At 48.1% G+C, this 16836-nt stretch overlaps 1 protein-coding gene across 1 annotated transcript; it reads left to right on the forward strand.

The window, feature by feature from the left end:
* Positions 1 to 166: 166 nt before the first annotated feature.
* Positions 167 to 11063, forward strand: dhx9 (DEAH (Asp-Glu-Ala-His) box helicase 9). Its single transcript, XM_085377372.1, has 28 exons — positions 167 to 251; positions 1006 to 1160; positions 1235 to 1375; positions 1486 to 1594; positions 1729 to 1895; positions 2255 to 2403; positions 4333 to 4379; positions 4665 to 4801; positions 4882 to 4971; positions 5248 to 5409; positions 5660 to 5737; positions 5809 to 6000; positions 6192 to 6333; positions 6455 to 6537; positions 6635 to 6791; positions 7217 to 7314; positions 7393 to 7606; positions 7807 to 7901; positions 8051 to 8124; positions 8222 to 8374; positions 8453 to 8613; positions 8903 to 9014; positions 9101 to 9262; positions 9425 to 9552; positions 9630 to 9859; positions 10039 to 10154; positions 10266 to 10466; positions 10701 to 11063. Exons 2-28 carry the CDS (start codon positions 1050 to 1052, stop codon positions 10996 to 10998), a joined length of 3807 nt encoding a protein of 1268 aa, XP_085233498.1. The 5' UTR covers positions 167 to 251; positions 1006 to 1049; the 3' UTR covers positions 10999 to 11063.
* Positions 11064 to 16836: the final 5773 nt, after the last annotated feature.

Consider the following 16836-nt stretch of genomic DNA (forward strand, 5'->3'; position numbering starts at 1 on the left):
CACAGCTTTCATGTATTCTCTCCACTGTGTTAGAACAATAAAGGCAAAAAAAGATAGTAAAAAAAGAAGAAGAAGAAACAGAACTTGATGGAGGCCGATTCTCCCTCCGGCCTGAGGGGGCGCTGAAGCACCGGGAGTTACGTTTATTTTTAACCGAAAGTGAAGCGTAACCGGAGGAAGCCAACGCTGATAGTCTGCCGGCGCTTAGCTGCTGAAGTGTGGAGCAGCTTTTGCGATTTTCTGCCCTGGCTGTAAGTACAAATACTTCGGATTATTTTCCCCCGCATTTCTTCTTAATTTAATCATATTTTTTTGCGACGCGATGTGAGTTGAACTTCCGGTGATAAGTAGCTAGCAGGGGCCTAACGTTAGCCTGCAGTCACGCATTTATCAGAAACAATTTTTTATATAAATTGTACTGAAAGTTTAAAGATAAGTGACTTAAATTCGTGATTATAAGTCATCAATTTAATTTTACACTTTGAGGCTAATGTTAAATGCTAGCCAAACATTACAGAGTTGAATCTAATGAATGCTAACAGTGTTTTATGAAATCCAGCCCACAGTAAAAACAACCCGCTGTGCTAATGACGCTGTTATCGTTTGTATCCAGAATCACCGCAGACAGCGGGATTTATCCTAGCGGTGGGCAGTAAATGCATCCATCAAGACTGGGTTTGAGTTACTTCATTTAATTTGCATATTTATGTTGAGTAAAGTGATCCGTACAGCCATGTTTACATAAGTGAGTCACTATCAAAGATCCGTTTGTGTTCAGGCAAGACCAAAGTTCATCTTAAAAGGTGGTAAGCAGACAGCAGCAAGGCTTCTACCAGAGTTTGGCCAGTTAGTTATTGCAGTAATTTCTTAGATGTAATATTATCCGTCCTCAGTTCAGCAACATTTACTGACTTTCATCCCTCTGTGACTCCAAACCAAATGATTCACAGTAAGTGCCAGATCTAAGCTAAATATCAAGGAGTTTGACAGCAGTTTGTTTCTCAGATTAACTGGTCCACGGAAGAGAAGGACCCTCCTGTCAGTCCACCATGGCAGACATCAAGAACTTCCTGTACGCCTGGTGTGGGAAAAAGAAGCTGACTCCAAACTACGACATCCGAGCAGCGGGCAACAAAAACAGGCAGAAGTTTATGTGTGAGGTGAGCGTTCATTCTGACATCAGGGGGTTTCACTCGGTGAGGTTTTTGTTAACCTTACACCGTACTCCCTGCAGGTCCGAGTCGATAGCTTCAACTACATTGGGATGGGAAACTCCACCAATAAGAAGGACGCGCAGACCAACGCCGCCCGCGATTTTGTCAACTATCTGGTCCGAATCGGAGAGATGAACGCAGCAGAGGTCCCGGCCCTCGGGGTCAGGAAGCCGTTCCTGTTTTTCCTTCTGTTTTTTTCTGTAGAGATAAAAACTGATTGTTTCTCTCACTTTGTCTTTTTTAAATGAGTAAGTACGTTTTCTGCCATCAGGCGAGCGCTCCCATCGCAGATCAACCTGATGCAGCTGCAGATGCTGGCTTTGGAAACCTCCCTTCTAGCGGTCCTCTACCACCTCACCTGGTAGTGAAAGCTGAGCAAGGTACCGGCAGCATGGTGGCTTTAACGACTCCAAACATCACAAGTTCTTACTTTAATGTGGTGAGGCGGGTCGGATTAAACGGGTTCAGATATTCAGCCGGCTTCTTTCTGCTTCTCCTTCTTTATTGTTCTCAGGGGACAGCAGCGTCAGTGGGCCGGTTCCAGGAGTGACCGGACTGGGTTACGCAGGAGCAGGAAACTCGGGTTGGGGCAGAGGAGGAAGTGACGGAGGAGCTCAGTGGGACCGAGGAGCCAACCTGAAGGAGTATTACGCCAAGAGAGACGAACAGGAAGCGCAGGCGGTACAAGATAATTCCAAATTACAGTGCAGTGAAAAGCATTGGTGATGTTAACATTAAGCTCCTTAACAGGAAGTAAGCTGCTCCTAAGTTACAGTCGTCCCCCTAAAGCTCAAATCTGAACCAGAACCTTGGACAGATTTACTAAACTTGGAACAACCAGCCAAGTTTACACTCCGAGGACTCTGCTTTCATGAAGAAAACTGGCACTCGGGGAATACGTTTCTACTTTTATTTTTAAACTTTGGCCATTAATAATATGCAGATGCATCATTAGAACCAGAATGAGTTCCCTTATTTGTTCTTCAGGTTTGATTTCTCTCCCTCGCTAAACGAACTCCCGCCTGTGTTTTTGTTTGCAGACTCTGGAGTCGGAGGAAGTGGATCTGAACGCTAACCTTCACGGAAACTGGACTCTGGAGAACGCCAAGGCCCGTCTGAACCAGTTCTTCCAGAAGGAGAAAACCAGTGCTGAGTATAAATACAGCCAAGTGGGACCGGACCACAACAGGTCTGGAATCTCAGAGCTTTTTAGACCGGCTGGAAATTCTAAACCAGATCCAGTCTGAGGGGTCACAGCTGGAGCCGAAACAAACGCTGATGGTGTGACTGTGATTTTAATGAGCTTCAGCTGCTTAATAATTCTCTTTAGCTGAAGAAAAATCAGAAGTATTTCCTAAAAGCAACTGTGATTTTGACCAAAGGACTTGATTTCTCCATTTGAAGAGAATTGATTGAATCTCTGCTGGAAGTGTTTGTCTTTTGTTTCCCTTCAGTTTGGATTTGGTTTGGAGTTCACAGCCGACCTTCAGCCACACACCTGTTTTATCTTGCATGTTCAGACATTCAGTTTCTGATTGTACTGATACGTTCTGATAAACGCTGCTTATTTTAGTCATTCAGCTCACAGATTCTACATAAATGTATCAAATCCATTGGAAAATACAATAATGGCAAAGATTGGCCCCGCCCCCAAAGAGCCGCTCGGCAACCAGACTGGGAAACACGAACTAATCATATTTTTGGCCTGAGCTACAGCAAAGCTTTACAACAGCTTTAGTTGTTTTCTCAGTAAAGATGGCGACGAATGAACTTAACATGGCGTTTCTTCAGTGTTGTGGGAGGAGTCAGAGATGGTGGCATCTCTAGACTGAGCTGTTGTGGAACTTTGTGCATGTGCAGGAGACGTGTGAGGGTGTAAGCTGTAAGTGTTGATCAACAGGGTGGGGGCGGGGCTTCGGCACAAATAATCGAAGCTCTGCCCGGAGAGCGAGCGCTGTCCTTGAAGTGACGGGTGGTAACGCTCAGAAGCGCCTTGAGCCGACTGTTGTTGTCATTTGGCGCTTTATAAATAAAATTTAATTGAATCTTCTTTGTAAAAAAATAAAAAAATTGCCAGTTTATGTAAAACAAGACTTGGAATTTCTGATTATTCTAAAATAATTTCCTCCAAAGAGCAGCGCGAGGGTTTTACAGGACGTGTTGATTTTATGTCCTCCCCTTCTTCTCCTGCTGTTTCTTTCTGTTTCCTCTTGTTTTCATCTCCTGCTTCCTTTTGATCTTTTTACATCTTTCTCTTTATTCCTGCTGCCGTCTCAGTTCTCCTGTTATTTTCCTCGTTGAATGAAATTCTTAAAGGTTATATTCTCTTTCAGCACGCACCAGCTGGGTCTCAGCTCAGCCGTCATCGTATTCCCAGACACCTGTAAACACGTCTTCTTTGTCCTTGTGCACATAAATGTGTGACAGTAGCCTGAATACGACCCAGCTGGTGTGTGTCGCGCTGCAGAGCTGACGTGTGTTGGTTGGTGGTTGATGTTCAGGACGTTCCTGTGTGTTTTTCTGCTGGACTTGCTGTAAACCCAGAGACCTCCAGAGTGTGTCGGCTACACCAGAGAGCTCTCACTGTTCGAACTGAGCGCAGACACCAGCTAACTCGCACTGAAACAAGAACAACTAGAATAACTAGAACCTGAGCCCGACAAACCCAGACTGGTTTGAGTTGATGAATTGTTGTAATGTGAGAAATGAGCTGTGATAAATGTCAGCTGGTGAATTGGGCAGGAGGTTACTTTCAGAGGCTGGAGTGAGTTTCCTGCTCCATCAAAGAACACCGAGGTGATGCCAGAACTCACAACCACACCAAAGGAAGACATGGGACAGTGTTTAGGTGCACTAAAGCTGTCCCATGGGTGCAGCTCAGGGCTTGGTGGAGTCTGGTTGTGATTTCTGGTGTCGCTGTTCACCGCAGGGCAGAGCGCAGCCAGGAGAATCAAAGCTGTTGATTGGTCTTTAAAAATCCCAAAGTCTGGCAGAAAAACATGCAGGCTTCCTCCTGAGAGTGCAGCAGGTGAGTTCAGCTCCTAAGTCTACGTGCAGTTTGATGCTTTTGTTCTAGAAACAAGGAGTGAAGCCGTGACGTTTGTCTTTGTGTCTGCAGGAGCTTCATAGCAGAGATGCAGCTTTTTGTGAAGCAGCTCGGCAGAAGTAAGACTCCAGAACATTTCCTATTAAATGCTGAAGTTGTTTTAGATGATCAGCAGTGAAAGAGGTCAGAACAGGACGCAGAGAGAGCGCTACAAACCAAAATGGCAACCACACCGGACTCTGTGCGAGCGTGCCCGAGAAGAATTCGATTTTTATTAGTCTGTTCTCGGATTAACACTGGATGGAAAAGTTACAGAAATTGTGATAAATGTGATCAGAAACCATGAAACACCAGTTGCTTTCTGTTGTTCGTGTGAGTCAAACGTTGCCGGGTTTGCTCTGCAGGGATCACGGCTCGAGAGCACGGCTCCAACAAGAAGCTGGCGGCTCAATCGTGCGCTCTGTCTCTGGTGCGACAGCTGTATCACCTGGGAGTCATCGAGGCGTACTCCGGGGTCACCAAGAAGAAGGAGGGAGAAACTGTACGTTTAAAAACAGGCAGAGACTGAACGACACATCACGCAGCTCGTTTTTAAAACAGGATTTTGTTATTTTGGCACAGTTGGAGGCGTTTGAGGTCAACGTGTCCCCAGACCTACAGCAGCAGCTGGCCTGTGTGGTCCAGGAGCTCGGAGTCAGCGTCCCCCCACCGGTGAGTCGCATGAAAGCGTTCGCACTTGCTGTTCAGTGTCTGTCAATCGAACCCACCCTTCAAAGGCAGCACGTAGCAAATAAAGCAGTGTGCTGTGACGAATCTGAAGTCTGTCGCGCTGATGTTCGTGGACGTACGCATGAAACCAGTGAAACACTCTTCAGTGCACCGGACTGCAGATGTGATGTGGTGATGCTCTTCAAAGCAAACTGTCATCGTCAGAATAAACGGAGCGTTTACATTCGATTCAGTAACATGAAGGTTTTTATGTTCCAGCCTGCAGACCCCAGCAGCCCGGTGTCTCTGGTTCAGGGGAAGCTGGCGTACTTCGAGCCGTCACAGAGGCAGACCGGAGCCGGAGTCGTCCCCTGGTCGCCGCCTCAGGTCAACTGGAACCCCTGGACCAGCAGCAACATCGACGAGGGGCCGCTGGCCTACGTGAGTCTCACGAACCCTGAAACCCTAAAGTAGGATCAGTTTGTGGCTCGTTGATCTTTATTAGCAGGTATTCAGAAATCATGTTATTAATTCGAGTCCCACAGGCTGTGCAGACACTCGGTGTCTTACAGTCATCAGAGTCGTGCAGCTCTTCCCTCTGTCCTTTGTTTTCCTGACAAAACTCTGATTTCTAAATCGGAGCGAGTCGTGGTGAAAGCCTTCCGTAAAGACCCCGTTCTAACCCCTTCAGTGCCCTCCGGAGCAGATCAGCGGCGACCTGCACGACGAGCTGCAGTACCAGCTGGAGCATGATGAAAACCTGCAGAAGGTCAGTCTCCTTTACCTTTACGTCTGCGTTGATGAAAGCGTGCCGTGAGACTTAACGATGCTGTCGTTCAGATCCTGATGGAGCGCGAGCAGCTGCCCGTCAAACAGTTTGAGGAAGAGATCATGGCGGCCATCGACAAAAGCCCTGTGGTGATCATCAGAGGAGCGACGGGCTGCGGTAAAACCACTCAGGTCCCTCAGTACATCCTGGACCGCTTCATCAAGGGGGGCCGAGCATCGGACTGCAACATCGTGGTCACGCAGGTAACGCCGAGGCGTCCTTTCACCCGCCTCGTTTACCTGAGAGCTTACAGCCTGTCTTCTGTATTGTTGATCAAGCAAACATTAAGCGGCTTTAAGCTCACTTCATTGCAGTTTGAGGTCTGATCCGTGTTTGAGCTCCGTGTGCTCCGTAAACCTCCGCACAGCAGCCCTGACCTTCTTCTTCTCTGCAGCCCAGAAGGATCAGCGCCGTGTCCGTGGCTGAGAGGGTCGCCTTTGAGAGAGCAGAGGATCTTGGGAAAAGCTGTGGCTACAGTGTCCGATTTGAGTCCGTCCTGCCTCGACCCCACGCCAGCATCCTCTTCTGCACCGTCGGTATGGAAACCACTGTGCTGCTGCCTCAGCAACTAAGCAGCGAAGCCGTGGTTACTTCGCTGGGCGGGGGAAGCGATTTGGCGGTCCGGCCGTGTAGATCTGAGTGTTTTCTGTGTTTCAGGTGTTCTTCTGCGGAAGCTGGAAGCAGGAATCAGAGGCATCAGTCACGTCATCGTCGATGAGATCCACGAGAGAGACATCAACGTGAGTTTGTTTGTTCGCTGATTTTTAGGGACTCACTGAGCCAAAAACACCCCGGGGGCTTCTGTCCATGTGTCTGACCCTCTGTGTGTCCGTGCAGACGGACTTCCTCATGGTGGTCCTCAGAGACGTGGTCCAGGCATACCCGGACGTGCGCATCATCCTCATGTCGGCCACCATCGACACCACCATGTTCAGAGAGTACTTCTTCAGCTGCCCCGTCATTGAGGTGTTTGGACGCACCTTCCCTGTCCAAGGTACCTCCGACTCACCGGCCTCACCTGTGTGTGGAAACATTAAAATGATGATTGTCTGTGGACTTTCCTGTAATATAAACTGAGGATAAGCACTCATACAAGTGTTTGGTGACCCGTTAGCCGGGAGGTTTGGGTGTAATGGTGAGCGTGGTGCGTCCTGCAGGTTTTAGATCTCACCCTGGGTCAACACACCTGAATCAAATGATGAGTTGATGACCAGGCCTCTAGAGAACTTCAGGACATGCTGAGGAGGTCATTTAGCCATTTAAATCAGCTGTGTTGGATGAAGGACATCTTAAACCTGCAGGACACCGGCCCTCGAGGCCTGGAGGTCCCCTGCCCTAAACTGTTTAAGCCAATAATCAGTGTAGTAAACAGTTATTGTTATATCAGCAGGTTTGAAAAAACCTCTTCCTTGTTTTCAGAGTATTTCCTGGAGGACTCCATCCAGATGACAAAGTTTGTGCCTCCACCGATGGACCGAAAGAAGAAAGACAAAGACGAGGAGGGAGGAGACGACGACGTGAGAAACGTTTTTAAAATTCTTCTGCACTGTGACGAACGTCAGAATTACATGTGATTGCAAAACGTTTCTCCCCAGACTAACTGTAATGTGATCTGCGGGCCGGAGTATACGCCGGAGACGAAGCATTCGATGTCTCAGATCAATGAGAAGGAAACGTCCTTCGAGCTGGTGGAGGCGCTTCTGAAGTACATCGAGACGCTGCAGGTGGCCGGCGCCGTGCTCGTCTTCCTGCCCGGCTGGAACCTCATCTACTCCATGCAGAGACACCTGGAGAGCAACCCACACTTCGGTACGCGTCACACCACACAACACCAATAACGCCTTAAGTGGAGAGTCACTGCTGTGGGGACTGTTGACTGAAACACTCCCCCTGACACTGCAGTGGAAAGCAAGAGACTTCTTGGATCTTGGTTTTTAGCTGGTGTTGTGTAGCGTTGTTGCTCATCGTGCGAGAGCACTGTGAAAAATCTGGTATGCTGTGCTTTTCAGGAAGCAACCGGTACCGAATCCTGCCGCTGCACTCTCAGATACCTCGAGAGGAGCAGAGGAGGGTGTTTGAACCGGTTCCTGATGACATCAGAAAGGTCAGTGACAGGAATACATAAAAGCTTCATCCTAAATTTAACTTGTGGAATTCAAACCGTTTCAACGATGACCGACGTGGATGAGATGAAGTGTGTCTGATATGTGCTACATGCACTGAGCATGTCTGAACCACACGCTGACGTTTCAGGTCATCCTGTCCACCAACATCGCCGAGACGAGCATCACCATCAACGATGTCGTCTACGTCATCGACTCCTGCAAGTAAGTGTCACTGCGCTCACAGGTGTAGTTTCTCTTCCTGAGGTCAGCGTCTGAGCGGGTTAGGGGTTAAAGGTCGCACTGTTTGCTGTGCTAACAGGCAGAAAGTGAAGCTGTTCACCTCCCACAACAATATGACCAACTACGCCACCGTCTGGGCCTCCAAGACCAACCTGGAGCAGAGGAAAGGTCGAGCCGGCAGAGTCCGACCGGGGTTCTGCTTCCACCTCTGCAGCCGCGCTCGATTCGACAAGTAAGGCGCGTTGATCCTCCGGCACGCCGCGGGCTGCAGCGTTTGGGTGTTAACATCTGTCTCTGTGTGGCTGTGCAGGTTGGAGACTCACATGACTCCAGAGATCTTCAGAACTCCGCTGCATGAAATCGCCCTGAGCATCAAACTGCTGAGACTCGGAGGCATCGGCCACTTCCTGTCTAAGGCTATCGAGCCACCGCCACTGGACGCCGTCATTGAGGCCGAACACACCTTGAAAGGTACGAAAGGCCTGGTCTGAAGGGAAACGGACTATCGGGGCTGCTGGGAACTTAGTTCTGTGTGTCTTGGTTTGTCCTCTCACAGATCTGACGCTCTGATTTATAGATTTTAAATGATCAGCCCTGCTGTGGCCTGTTTTTATGCCTGTGTTGGGGTTCTATGCCCTTTGGTCTGATTCTTGTCTGTACTTCATAAAGTTGACATGTTATGTTTTGTTTTTGAAGATCCTTTTTTTGCCGTCAGTTTCCACATGAATTATTTTCACTGTAATCTCCGTGTTTGTTGCAGAGCTGGACGCTCTGGACTCCAACGACGAGCTGACCCCTCTGGGGCGGATTCTGGCTCGGCTGCCGATCGAACCTCGGCTGGGGAAGATGATGATCATGGGCTGCATCTTCCAGTCAGTTTTCCGTCTCTCTGCTGATTTTCTGATTCTCTCAGCGTCCCGTCTTTAAATGAAATTCTCATTTTCGTGTTTCCCTCCAGCGTCGGCGATGCGATGTGCACCATCTCGGCCGCCTCCTGTTTCCCAGAGCCTTTCATCAACGAGGGGAAGCGTCTCGGCTTCGTGCACAGAAACTTTGCTGGCAGTCGTTTCTCGGATCACGTGGCGCTGCTGTCCGTGTTCCAGGCCTGGGACGACGTCAGGTCTGTGCCGCATGCTCTTACAAATGAATAGCTAAATCAGAAAAATGGTAAACTTCACATGTAGAGCGGTAAAGTTACAAAAGACCTCTGCAACACGAGTGACAGGAGGTGTCGTTTTCTCCCTGAAACGTCTCGTTTGTGAACACTTGTTGTTCTGCTCAGGATTAACGGAGAGGAGGCGGAGAGTCGCTTCTGTGACCACAAACGTCTCAACATGTCGACTCTGAGGATGACCTGGGAGGCCAAAGTCCAGCTGAAGGAGATCCTGGTGAACTCTGGATTTCCTGAAGGTACCCGAACGCACCATCCTGACACACAAAGCTGATTGAACCGGCCGGGAGCTCACCTGCACTTTCGTTTCCCTCAGAGTGTCTCATGACGCAGATGTTCAACACGGTGGGGCCGGACAACAACCTGGACGTGGTGGTCTCTCTGCTGACCTTCGGCTCGTACCCCAACGTCTGCTACCACAAAGAGAAGAGGAAGATCCTGACCACCGAGGGGCGCAACGCCCTCATCCACAAATCCTCCGTCAACTGTCCCTTCAGCAGCCACGACATGATCTACCCGTCGCCGTTCTTCGTCTTCGGCGAGAAGGTGAAACCCAAAACTGCCACGTTCACCTTTTAACATGAATATTATTGCTTTTGTGTAAATTAACAACAGCAGGTGTTTTTTCTGTAGGTTTTCTCACTAAATAAATTTTTAGATGAATTTACGGCCCTCGCAGCATCACAGCCAACATTTCTCTCGGGTGGGGACGTTTCTGTTTTCAGATCCGAACCAGAGCGATCTCGGCTAAAGGGATGACTCTGGTCAGTCCTCTGCAGCTGCTGCTGTTCGCCTGCAAGAAGGTGACCTCTAACGGAGAGATCGTGGAGCTCGACGACTGGTGAGTGACCGACCGACCTGCAGCTCGTCAGCACTCTCACTCACTTCCTGTTTCCTCTGAGGCACTGCGATTCGCTCTCCTCTCAGTGACCTTTCACTTTAATGATGGCAGGATCAAACTGACGATTGCTCACGAGGTGGCGGGGAACATCCTGGCTCTGCGGGCCGCCCTGGAGGCGGTGGTGGTGGAGGTGACCAAAGACCCGGAGTACATCAGACAGATGGACCAAACCAACGAGCGGCTCCTGAACGTCATCAGACACGTCTCCAAACCGTCGGCGGCCGGGCTCAACATGATGGCCACCAACCAGAGGTAACGGACGTCCTCAGACAGGAAACGCAGCCTGCCTGTTTCCTTTTTCCACATGAATGAAGGAACGTTTTAGTTCATCCTTTCAAATCGCAGATTTTTCTCCCTCTATGATGAAACTTTGATGTTTTGATCTTCTTTGGGTCTCTGCTTCATCCTGTTATTACTCACATCGCCTCTGAAAACAAACTTTAGACCTTCAAACATCTCATCTCCTCTGTTTGTGTGTCTGTGCAGGATGGGAGACGGTCCACGACCTCCGAAGATGCCGCGTTTTGATGGAGGAGGCGGCGGCAGAGGTTACCAAGGAGGAGGAGGCTACAGGGGAGGATATGGAGGAGGAGGAGGGGGATACAGAGGAGGTGGAGGATATGGAGGAGGAGGAGGATACAGGGGTGGTGGAGGATACAGAGGAGGCGGTGGTTATGGTGGAGGAGGAGGTGGTTATAGGGGAGGCGGAGGTGGAGGAGGAGGTGGTTACAGAGGAGGAGGTGGAGGATACAGAGGCGGCGGCGGGTACAGAGGAGGATACTAACCTTAAAAATCAGTCGCCTCGTCTTCTTCTTTCGTTTATTTTGTAAAAGATTAATGTGAAATCGAGCGCCGCAGTTAAAATGATGTTTGACTGGAACCTGCTGATGTTGGTTTTTATGGTCTGTGAATGAAAACGTCTCAATAAATCTGTCCTGTTCCTTCATCGCGTTGGCTCATTCTTCCTCTTCACACATTGAAAGTCTGAAGATCCAACTCATCAGGATTAGTTTGAGTTTAAACTTAAAATTAAAAATCCCACAAGTTTGGACTCGTGTCAAACAGAAGTTATTGCTTAAAGAGTGTCCACAAAATAAAAGCAGAAACTATTTTAAATAATGCAGGTTAACTTAAAAAGGTTCTGGCTGTGAGGGCCCAGCAGGAGGCGCTGTCTCACGCTTTCTTTTTTCTAAATACTTCTGTTTTTTTAAATACATGAAGGTACAAAAGTAAAATACAGATTTTAAAAATACTTTTTTGTTAAATAAACATGAGGATAGATTAAAATTGACCACAATTAAATCACCCCACCACAGACCCATCCACCTGCAGGAGGACTGACCTGGATGGGGTGGCATCACCTCCCCGTGGGCAGGGACCCTCAGGGACCCTCAGCTCCCCGTGGGCAGGGACCCTCGGCTGTTGATATGTGCTAGACATCTTCATACTCATCTCAGTCTCCTGAGAGGAGCTGGGCAGGGGTGGGTGTATGTTGGGTTTTTCTCTGATGGATAAGACCTGTCCTTTTCTTTGGCCACCTCTCGTAGCTTCTCAGTACAGTCATGGCCAAAAGTTTTGAGAATGACACAAATATTTGATATATTGAAGTAGAGCTGCACAGGGGCGGATCTAGAAGGGTGGCATGGGGTGGCAAGTGCCACCCTAAAATGATCCCTTGCCACCCCAGTTTTGCATATGACAGTGTTGTTTATTAAAATAAGACAGCATTAACATTTTGAGCGTAGTTACAGTCAGCAGTGAATATAAATGCTAAAACTGAATATATTGCATAGTGTTCCCCCTGCACCAGTAACAAATGGTTCAGCCCATAGCAGGACCGGCTTTTTTCTTGTTTTCAGTAGCAAGCGATGCTTATGATCGTGCCAGAGCACATTCTGAACAACACCATGGGAATTTCGCTTTTTACACAGGTGGGTGGATGTTACACTGTGGAAATGGAAGGAAGGTGAGTGTTATTAACCCTCTGTGGTCCACGGACACGCTGCACCTCCAGATCACATGACTAATGTAAGCTGACACAGCAACAAGCTGCAGCCACGCTGAGTCTCTGTTTCAGCCACATTGAAAGTTCGGACTTCAAAGTTTTTAAATTTTAATTACAGGCCAGTAAATCCAGAGTTATGATAATATATAGAAGCCATGCTTTGTTCTAAATACTGTCGTCACGTTTGTGTGTGTGTTTGTGTTTTAAGCGTTTTCTAAGGACAGCGCGAAAACCCTCTTTCCTATCGGTGGAAAAATGCACCATGTCGCCCAATTTAAAAAACAAAAGTCAACATGTGGGATTTGGTTGTTTAGGAAGAGGGAAAACTTTTGGGGGTGACGGTAACGGCAGCGAGACAGAGCGAGCGAGAGAGAGAGTTTAGATGTGGCAGATTTGTGACGTTTAGTGTGGAGTGTATACTTAGTGTGTTGTGTTGTGTAGTCGTTGTTTTGTTTTGTGTCACAAAGGCACATTTGCAATATAAACACTGTCACTGAGTAGAAAACCAGCGGAGTGATACAGCTGCTGTTGTCAGGCCTGCAGGTTTATCCCTGAGCTGTTCTGTCTTTTGGTGGACAAGCTTTTTTTACAGGCACACATCATTTGTGGGGCATCTTATTGCGAAACCTGATTGTTCTCTCACTTTAGTTTTAGTAATATTTTTAAATTCTTATACAAAATGAAAAAAAAAACGGCAGGTGTATTGGCTGCATTTTTAGATAAATAGCTGTATATGTTTACAAAATGTACATTTTATATTTGTATTTCAAGTTATAAACATTTGCTCAACATGTCTGTGGGTTTTTGTTTAGAGTAAAAAAAATACTACTAGGATTTTAAGTTCTTTGTGTGATTTCAGATCAGTAATACTAATGCAGTATGTCAGTCAAAACAACTAAATTCAGTTGAGCTGAAAAGATACCAAACAAGGCAACGGGGGGGAAAAATTTAACAATTTGAGGGTGAAATACAAACGTAAACTCAAAAGGAGTCAAAAATGGCCGGTTGTATTTCAGACCTCTGTGGGTTGATCCAACAAATCAAGAAAAAATTAGGTTTAAATTTTTGTTCATGACGGTGCAGATTTCTGACATTTTGTGTAATTTAAGCTGTAACAATGTGACTGTTTTCTGACAAAAAACAGACTTGCATTTGTAAATGAACCGCCCCATGTTGTGTAGCTTTCTGGATTTGATACTTATTGGGCTACATATTTATTTATTATACAGGCTGTACAGTACGTAGCATCAAAACTCACATGTTTTATGTAACTAAAGTGTTTAATTATGTGGGCTACAGACAATAATTAAGTTATATGACGTGTATGCTTACTGTATTTGGATTATTTTAACCATATACCGTATTTTCACGACCATAAGACGCACTGTGCTAAAAGGCGCAGTCTCAGTTATGTGTGCCATTACTGTATTTAACACACACATAAGGCGCACTGGATCATAGGGCGCATACAAGTACCGTATGCGTATTTAAAAATAAAGCGGGAGCAAACCTGAGTTCGGTACCTTACTCACATTTTTATTACCGGTAATCGTCATCATCAACAACACACAAGCATACAAGTGTGCGTATTTAAAAATAAAGCAGGAGCAAAACAAAGTTTGGTACTCACATTTTTATCATCAATCAAACCCATCGAAGTCCTCATCCTCTGGGTCTGAATTGAACAGCTGCGCTAAATCTCCATCAAACATGCCAGGTTCACTTTCTTCACTGTCAGAGTCACTTTCCGTGCCGTGCGGCTCCTCGGAAATGATGCCGGCTTTTGCGAAAGCTCGAACAACAGTGCCAGCAGACATGTTAGCCCAAGCATCTACAATCCATTGGCAAATTGTGGCGTAACTCGCCCGGCGCTGCCTTCCACTCTTGGTGAAACTGTGGTCTCCATCCGTCATCCATCGCTGGATGTGTTTGTCGCCGATGTGTTTGCTGCAGTAGGAGCGGAAGATGGCCAGCTTTTCCTTATAATCCGCTGGAAGTTGCTGCGCTACCGTAGTCCTGGTCCGGATGGAAAAATGGCACCGTTTCATAAAAAGTGAAAGTGAAACTGCTTTTAGCCGAATGGTGACCGTCGAAACGCTTCTCCCGCTCGCGCTTTGCTCGATGATCCACCGCTCGAGTCTTTCCTCCAACTCGGGCCACCTCGCCTTATGTCCGCGGAAACTCAGCTGCGTTTTCTTGACCTGCCGGAGCTTGTTTTCTAGCTTCCTCCATTTGCGAACCATCGATTCGTTAATCTTAAATTCTCTCGCCGCTGCTCGATTTCCATGTTCCTCCGCGTAGCTGATGGCCTTCAGTTTAAACTGTGCTTCGTAAGCGTGTCTCTTTGCCACTTTCAGGGTTGTTAAAACAACGATGTCCTGCATAACGCACATACCTGTTCTTTTATACAGGTATGTGCGATAAAGTCAACGCACACACTTCACCCTTTAGCGTTCTCATGGTGTTCTCTACTACGTCCTCCTTACAACACACAGGGCGCACTGCGCTATAGGGCGCGCCGTACTTTTTGAAGAAAATCTAAGACTTTTAAGTGCGCCTTATGGTTGTGAAAATACGGTATAACCACCTGCATATGTGTAAGAAAAAAAGGGCTTCGATTTTGCCACCCCATTTGATTTCTTTGCCACCCTGATGCCACCAGAAAATTTCTCTAGATCCGCCCCTGCGGTGATTGTCCTTTGTCTTCGTCCGGGAGGGCAGGCAGTACCACCAGCCTCGCCACAGGTCGGGTGAAGGTCCAGTCCTTCACCTTGATGTCAGCAGACGTGATGTGCCCTTCGGGACTGGGGTGGACTTTGGAGATGCGACCCACGAGCCAGGAAGCGCGAGGCAGCTGAGGATCTACGATCATCACCACCAAACCTTCTGTGACATCTGCGGGGGATGACCGCCATTTCTGCTGAAGCTGCAGGTTTCGAAGGTACAGCCGGATGAATCGAGACCAGAAGTGGTCAGCCAGCACCTCGGAGTGCTTCCACCTCCGGCGACTCAGGAGCTCTTCTTTGGGGCAAGCCACTTGAGGAAGTGCTCCATCAGGCCGCCCCATCAGAAAGCAGTTGGGGGTCACTGGATCAGGATCACTGATGTCAGACGGGACATAACCTAGTGGTTTGGAGTTCAAGATGCCCTCCACCTCCACAAGGACCGTGCGGAGGACCTCTTCCAGAAGGGGTTGGGATCCTACTGTAGTGTAGAGTGCCGTCTTGACAGACCTAATCTCCCGCTCCCACACTCCCCCGAAATGAGGAGCCGCTGGTGGATTGAAGTGGAAGACAATCTTATGGGGAGCCAGGAGCTTCTGCAGGTCAGAGGTCATGGCTGCAAAAGCTGCTTGGAGTTCTCTGGCCCTGGATGACGCAGGCGACTGTCGACGTCCTGGATGAACAGGCGGGTGACTGGATGTGTTGGATCCCAAACTAAAGGATGGGAGCTGGTAAAGGCGAGATCTTCAGAGCGGCGAAGACGTCCACCTACACGGATGACCTCATTCTCGTGGTCGAACTCAGGGGATAGTGCAAGGAAACGACTGCTGCGACTGATAGATTTCCCCTGCTTAAGGAGTCGATAATTCTCAGGGAAGCTCTCCTGTTGAGCTTCTCTCAGGAAGTGCATCTCTGCTCGAATATAGTCATAAGCCGATGAAGTTCCACCGCCTTTGGCCGCCCCATGCAACTGCGTAATAGCAGCTTCCAGCAGCTGTGTCCAGGTGTCATATTTGCTGAAGTTCGAGGTGGTGGGGTCAAAGGTGGTAGAAACTCCACGAAAGGTCTCTTTACGGAGCTCAGATGGGCCTGGAGGCTCAGCCAGGGTGCCACTTGGCTCTGGAGGCCACTGTTCTGGACCTAGGAGCAGGAAAGGAGGCCCTTGACTCCATCTGTTGGGTCTGGTCAGCTCGGGAAGGGACTTCCCACGGGTTATATCATCCGCAGGGTTCTGGGCTGAATCCACATAACACCAGGTGTGCGAGTGAGTTACTTCGTGGATCTCAGCCACGTGGGTACCGACGAAGACCTTGAAGTCGACCAACTTCTCTATCTCCGCCCGGTAGATCTTAACTCGTTCTGGATCTTTCTGGAGCCTTCTCTCCACACTTGTCAAACTGGGAACGACAGTGTTAGGGCTAGCTTTAAGGTGTGGCATGTTCTGGCGGCGAAGGAGGGGGGTGGCATAACGTTGGATGCCCTCGACTTCTACACGAACTGTCTTCTGCTCTAGCAGGCTAACTGCATAGTTGTCTTCTCTTGAAAGGGTAACCACCTTGCCTTCTGGCACCGGGACAACATCTACCTGCCATAACTTCTCTACATGTTTGAGTAGCTCACTCACCTGGGGAGGAATGGCGGTCGTGAAGAGGCACTGTTGTGGCAGCGAAGAGGAACCTACAGTGGGGCAAAAAAGTATTTAGCCAGCCACCGATTGTGCAAGTTCCCCCACCTAAAATGATGACAGAGGTCAGTAATTTGCACCAGAGGTACACTTCAACTGTGAGAGACAGAATGTGAAAAAAAAATCCATGAATCCACATGGTAGGATTTGTAAAGAATTTATTGGTAAATCAGGGTGGAAAATAAGTATTTGGTCAATAACAAAAATACA

The sequence above is a fragment of the Diplotaxodon limnothrissa genome, linkage group LG18, assembly GCF_057381915.1.
Source record: "Diplotaxodon limnothrissa isolate DT_005_m linkage group LG18, D_limnothrissa_male_GT1.1, whole genome shotgun sequence".
Lineage (NCBI taxonomy): Eukaryota > Metazoa > Chordata > Actinopteri > Cichliformes > Cichlidae > Diplotaxodon > Diplotaxodon limnothrissa.

Excerpts from the sequence above, each read along its gene's own strand:
- dhx9 (XM_085377372.1), top strand. The coding sequence starts at position 1,050 with ATGGCAGACATCAAGAACTTCCTGTACGCCTGGTGTGGGAAAAAGAAG. Across the intron at positions 4,380-4,664 it reads TGTGAAGCAGCTCGGCAGAA|GGATCACGGCTCGAGAGCAC; the intron begins GTAAGACTCCAG and ends TTTGCTCTGCAG. Across the intron at positions 7,902-8,050 it reads TTCCTGATGACATCAGAAAG|GTCATCCTGTCCACCAACAT; the intron begins GTCAGTGACAGG and ends CTGACGTTTCAG.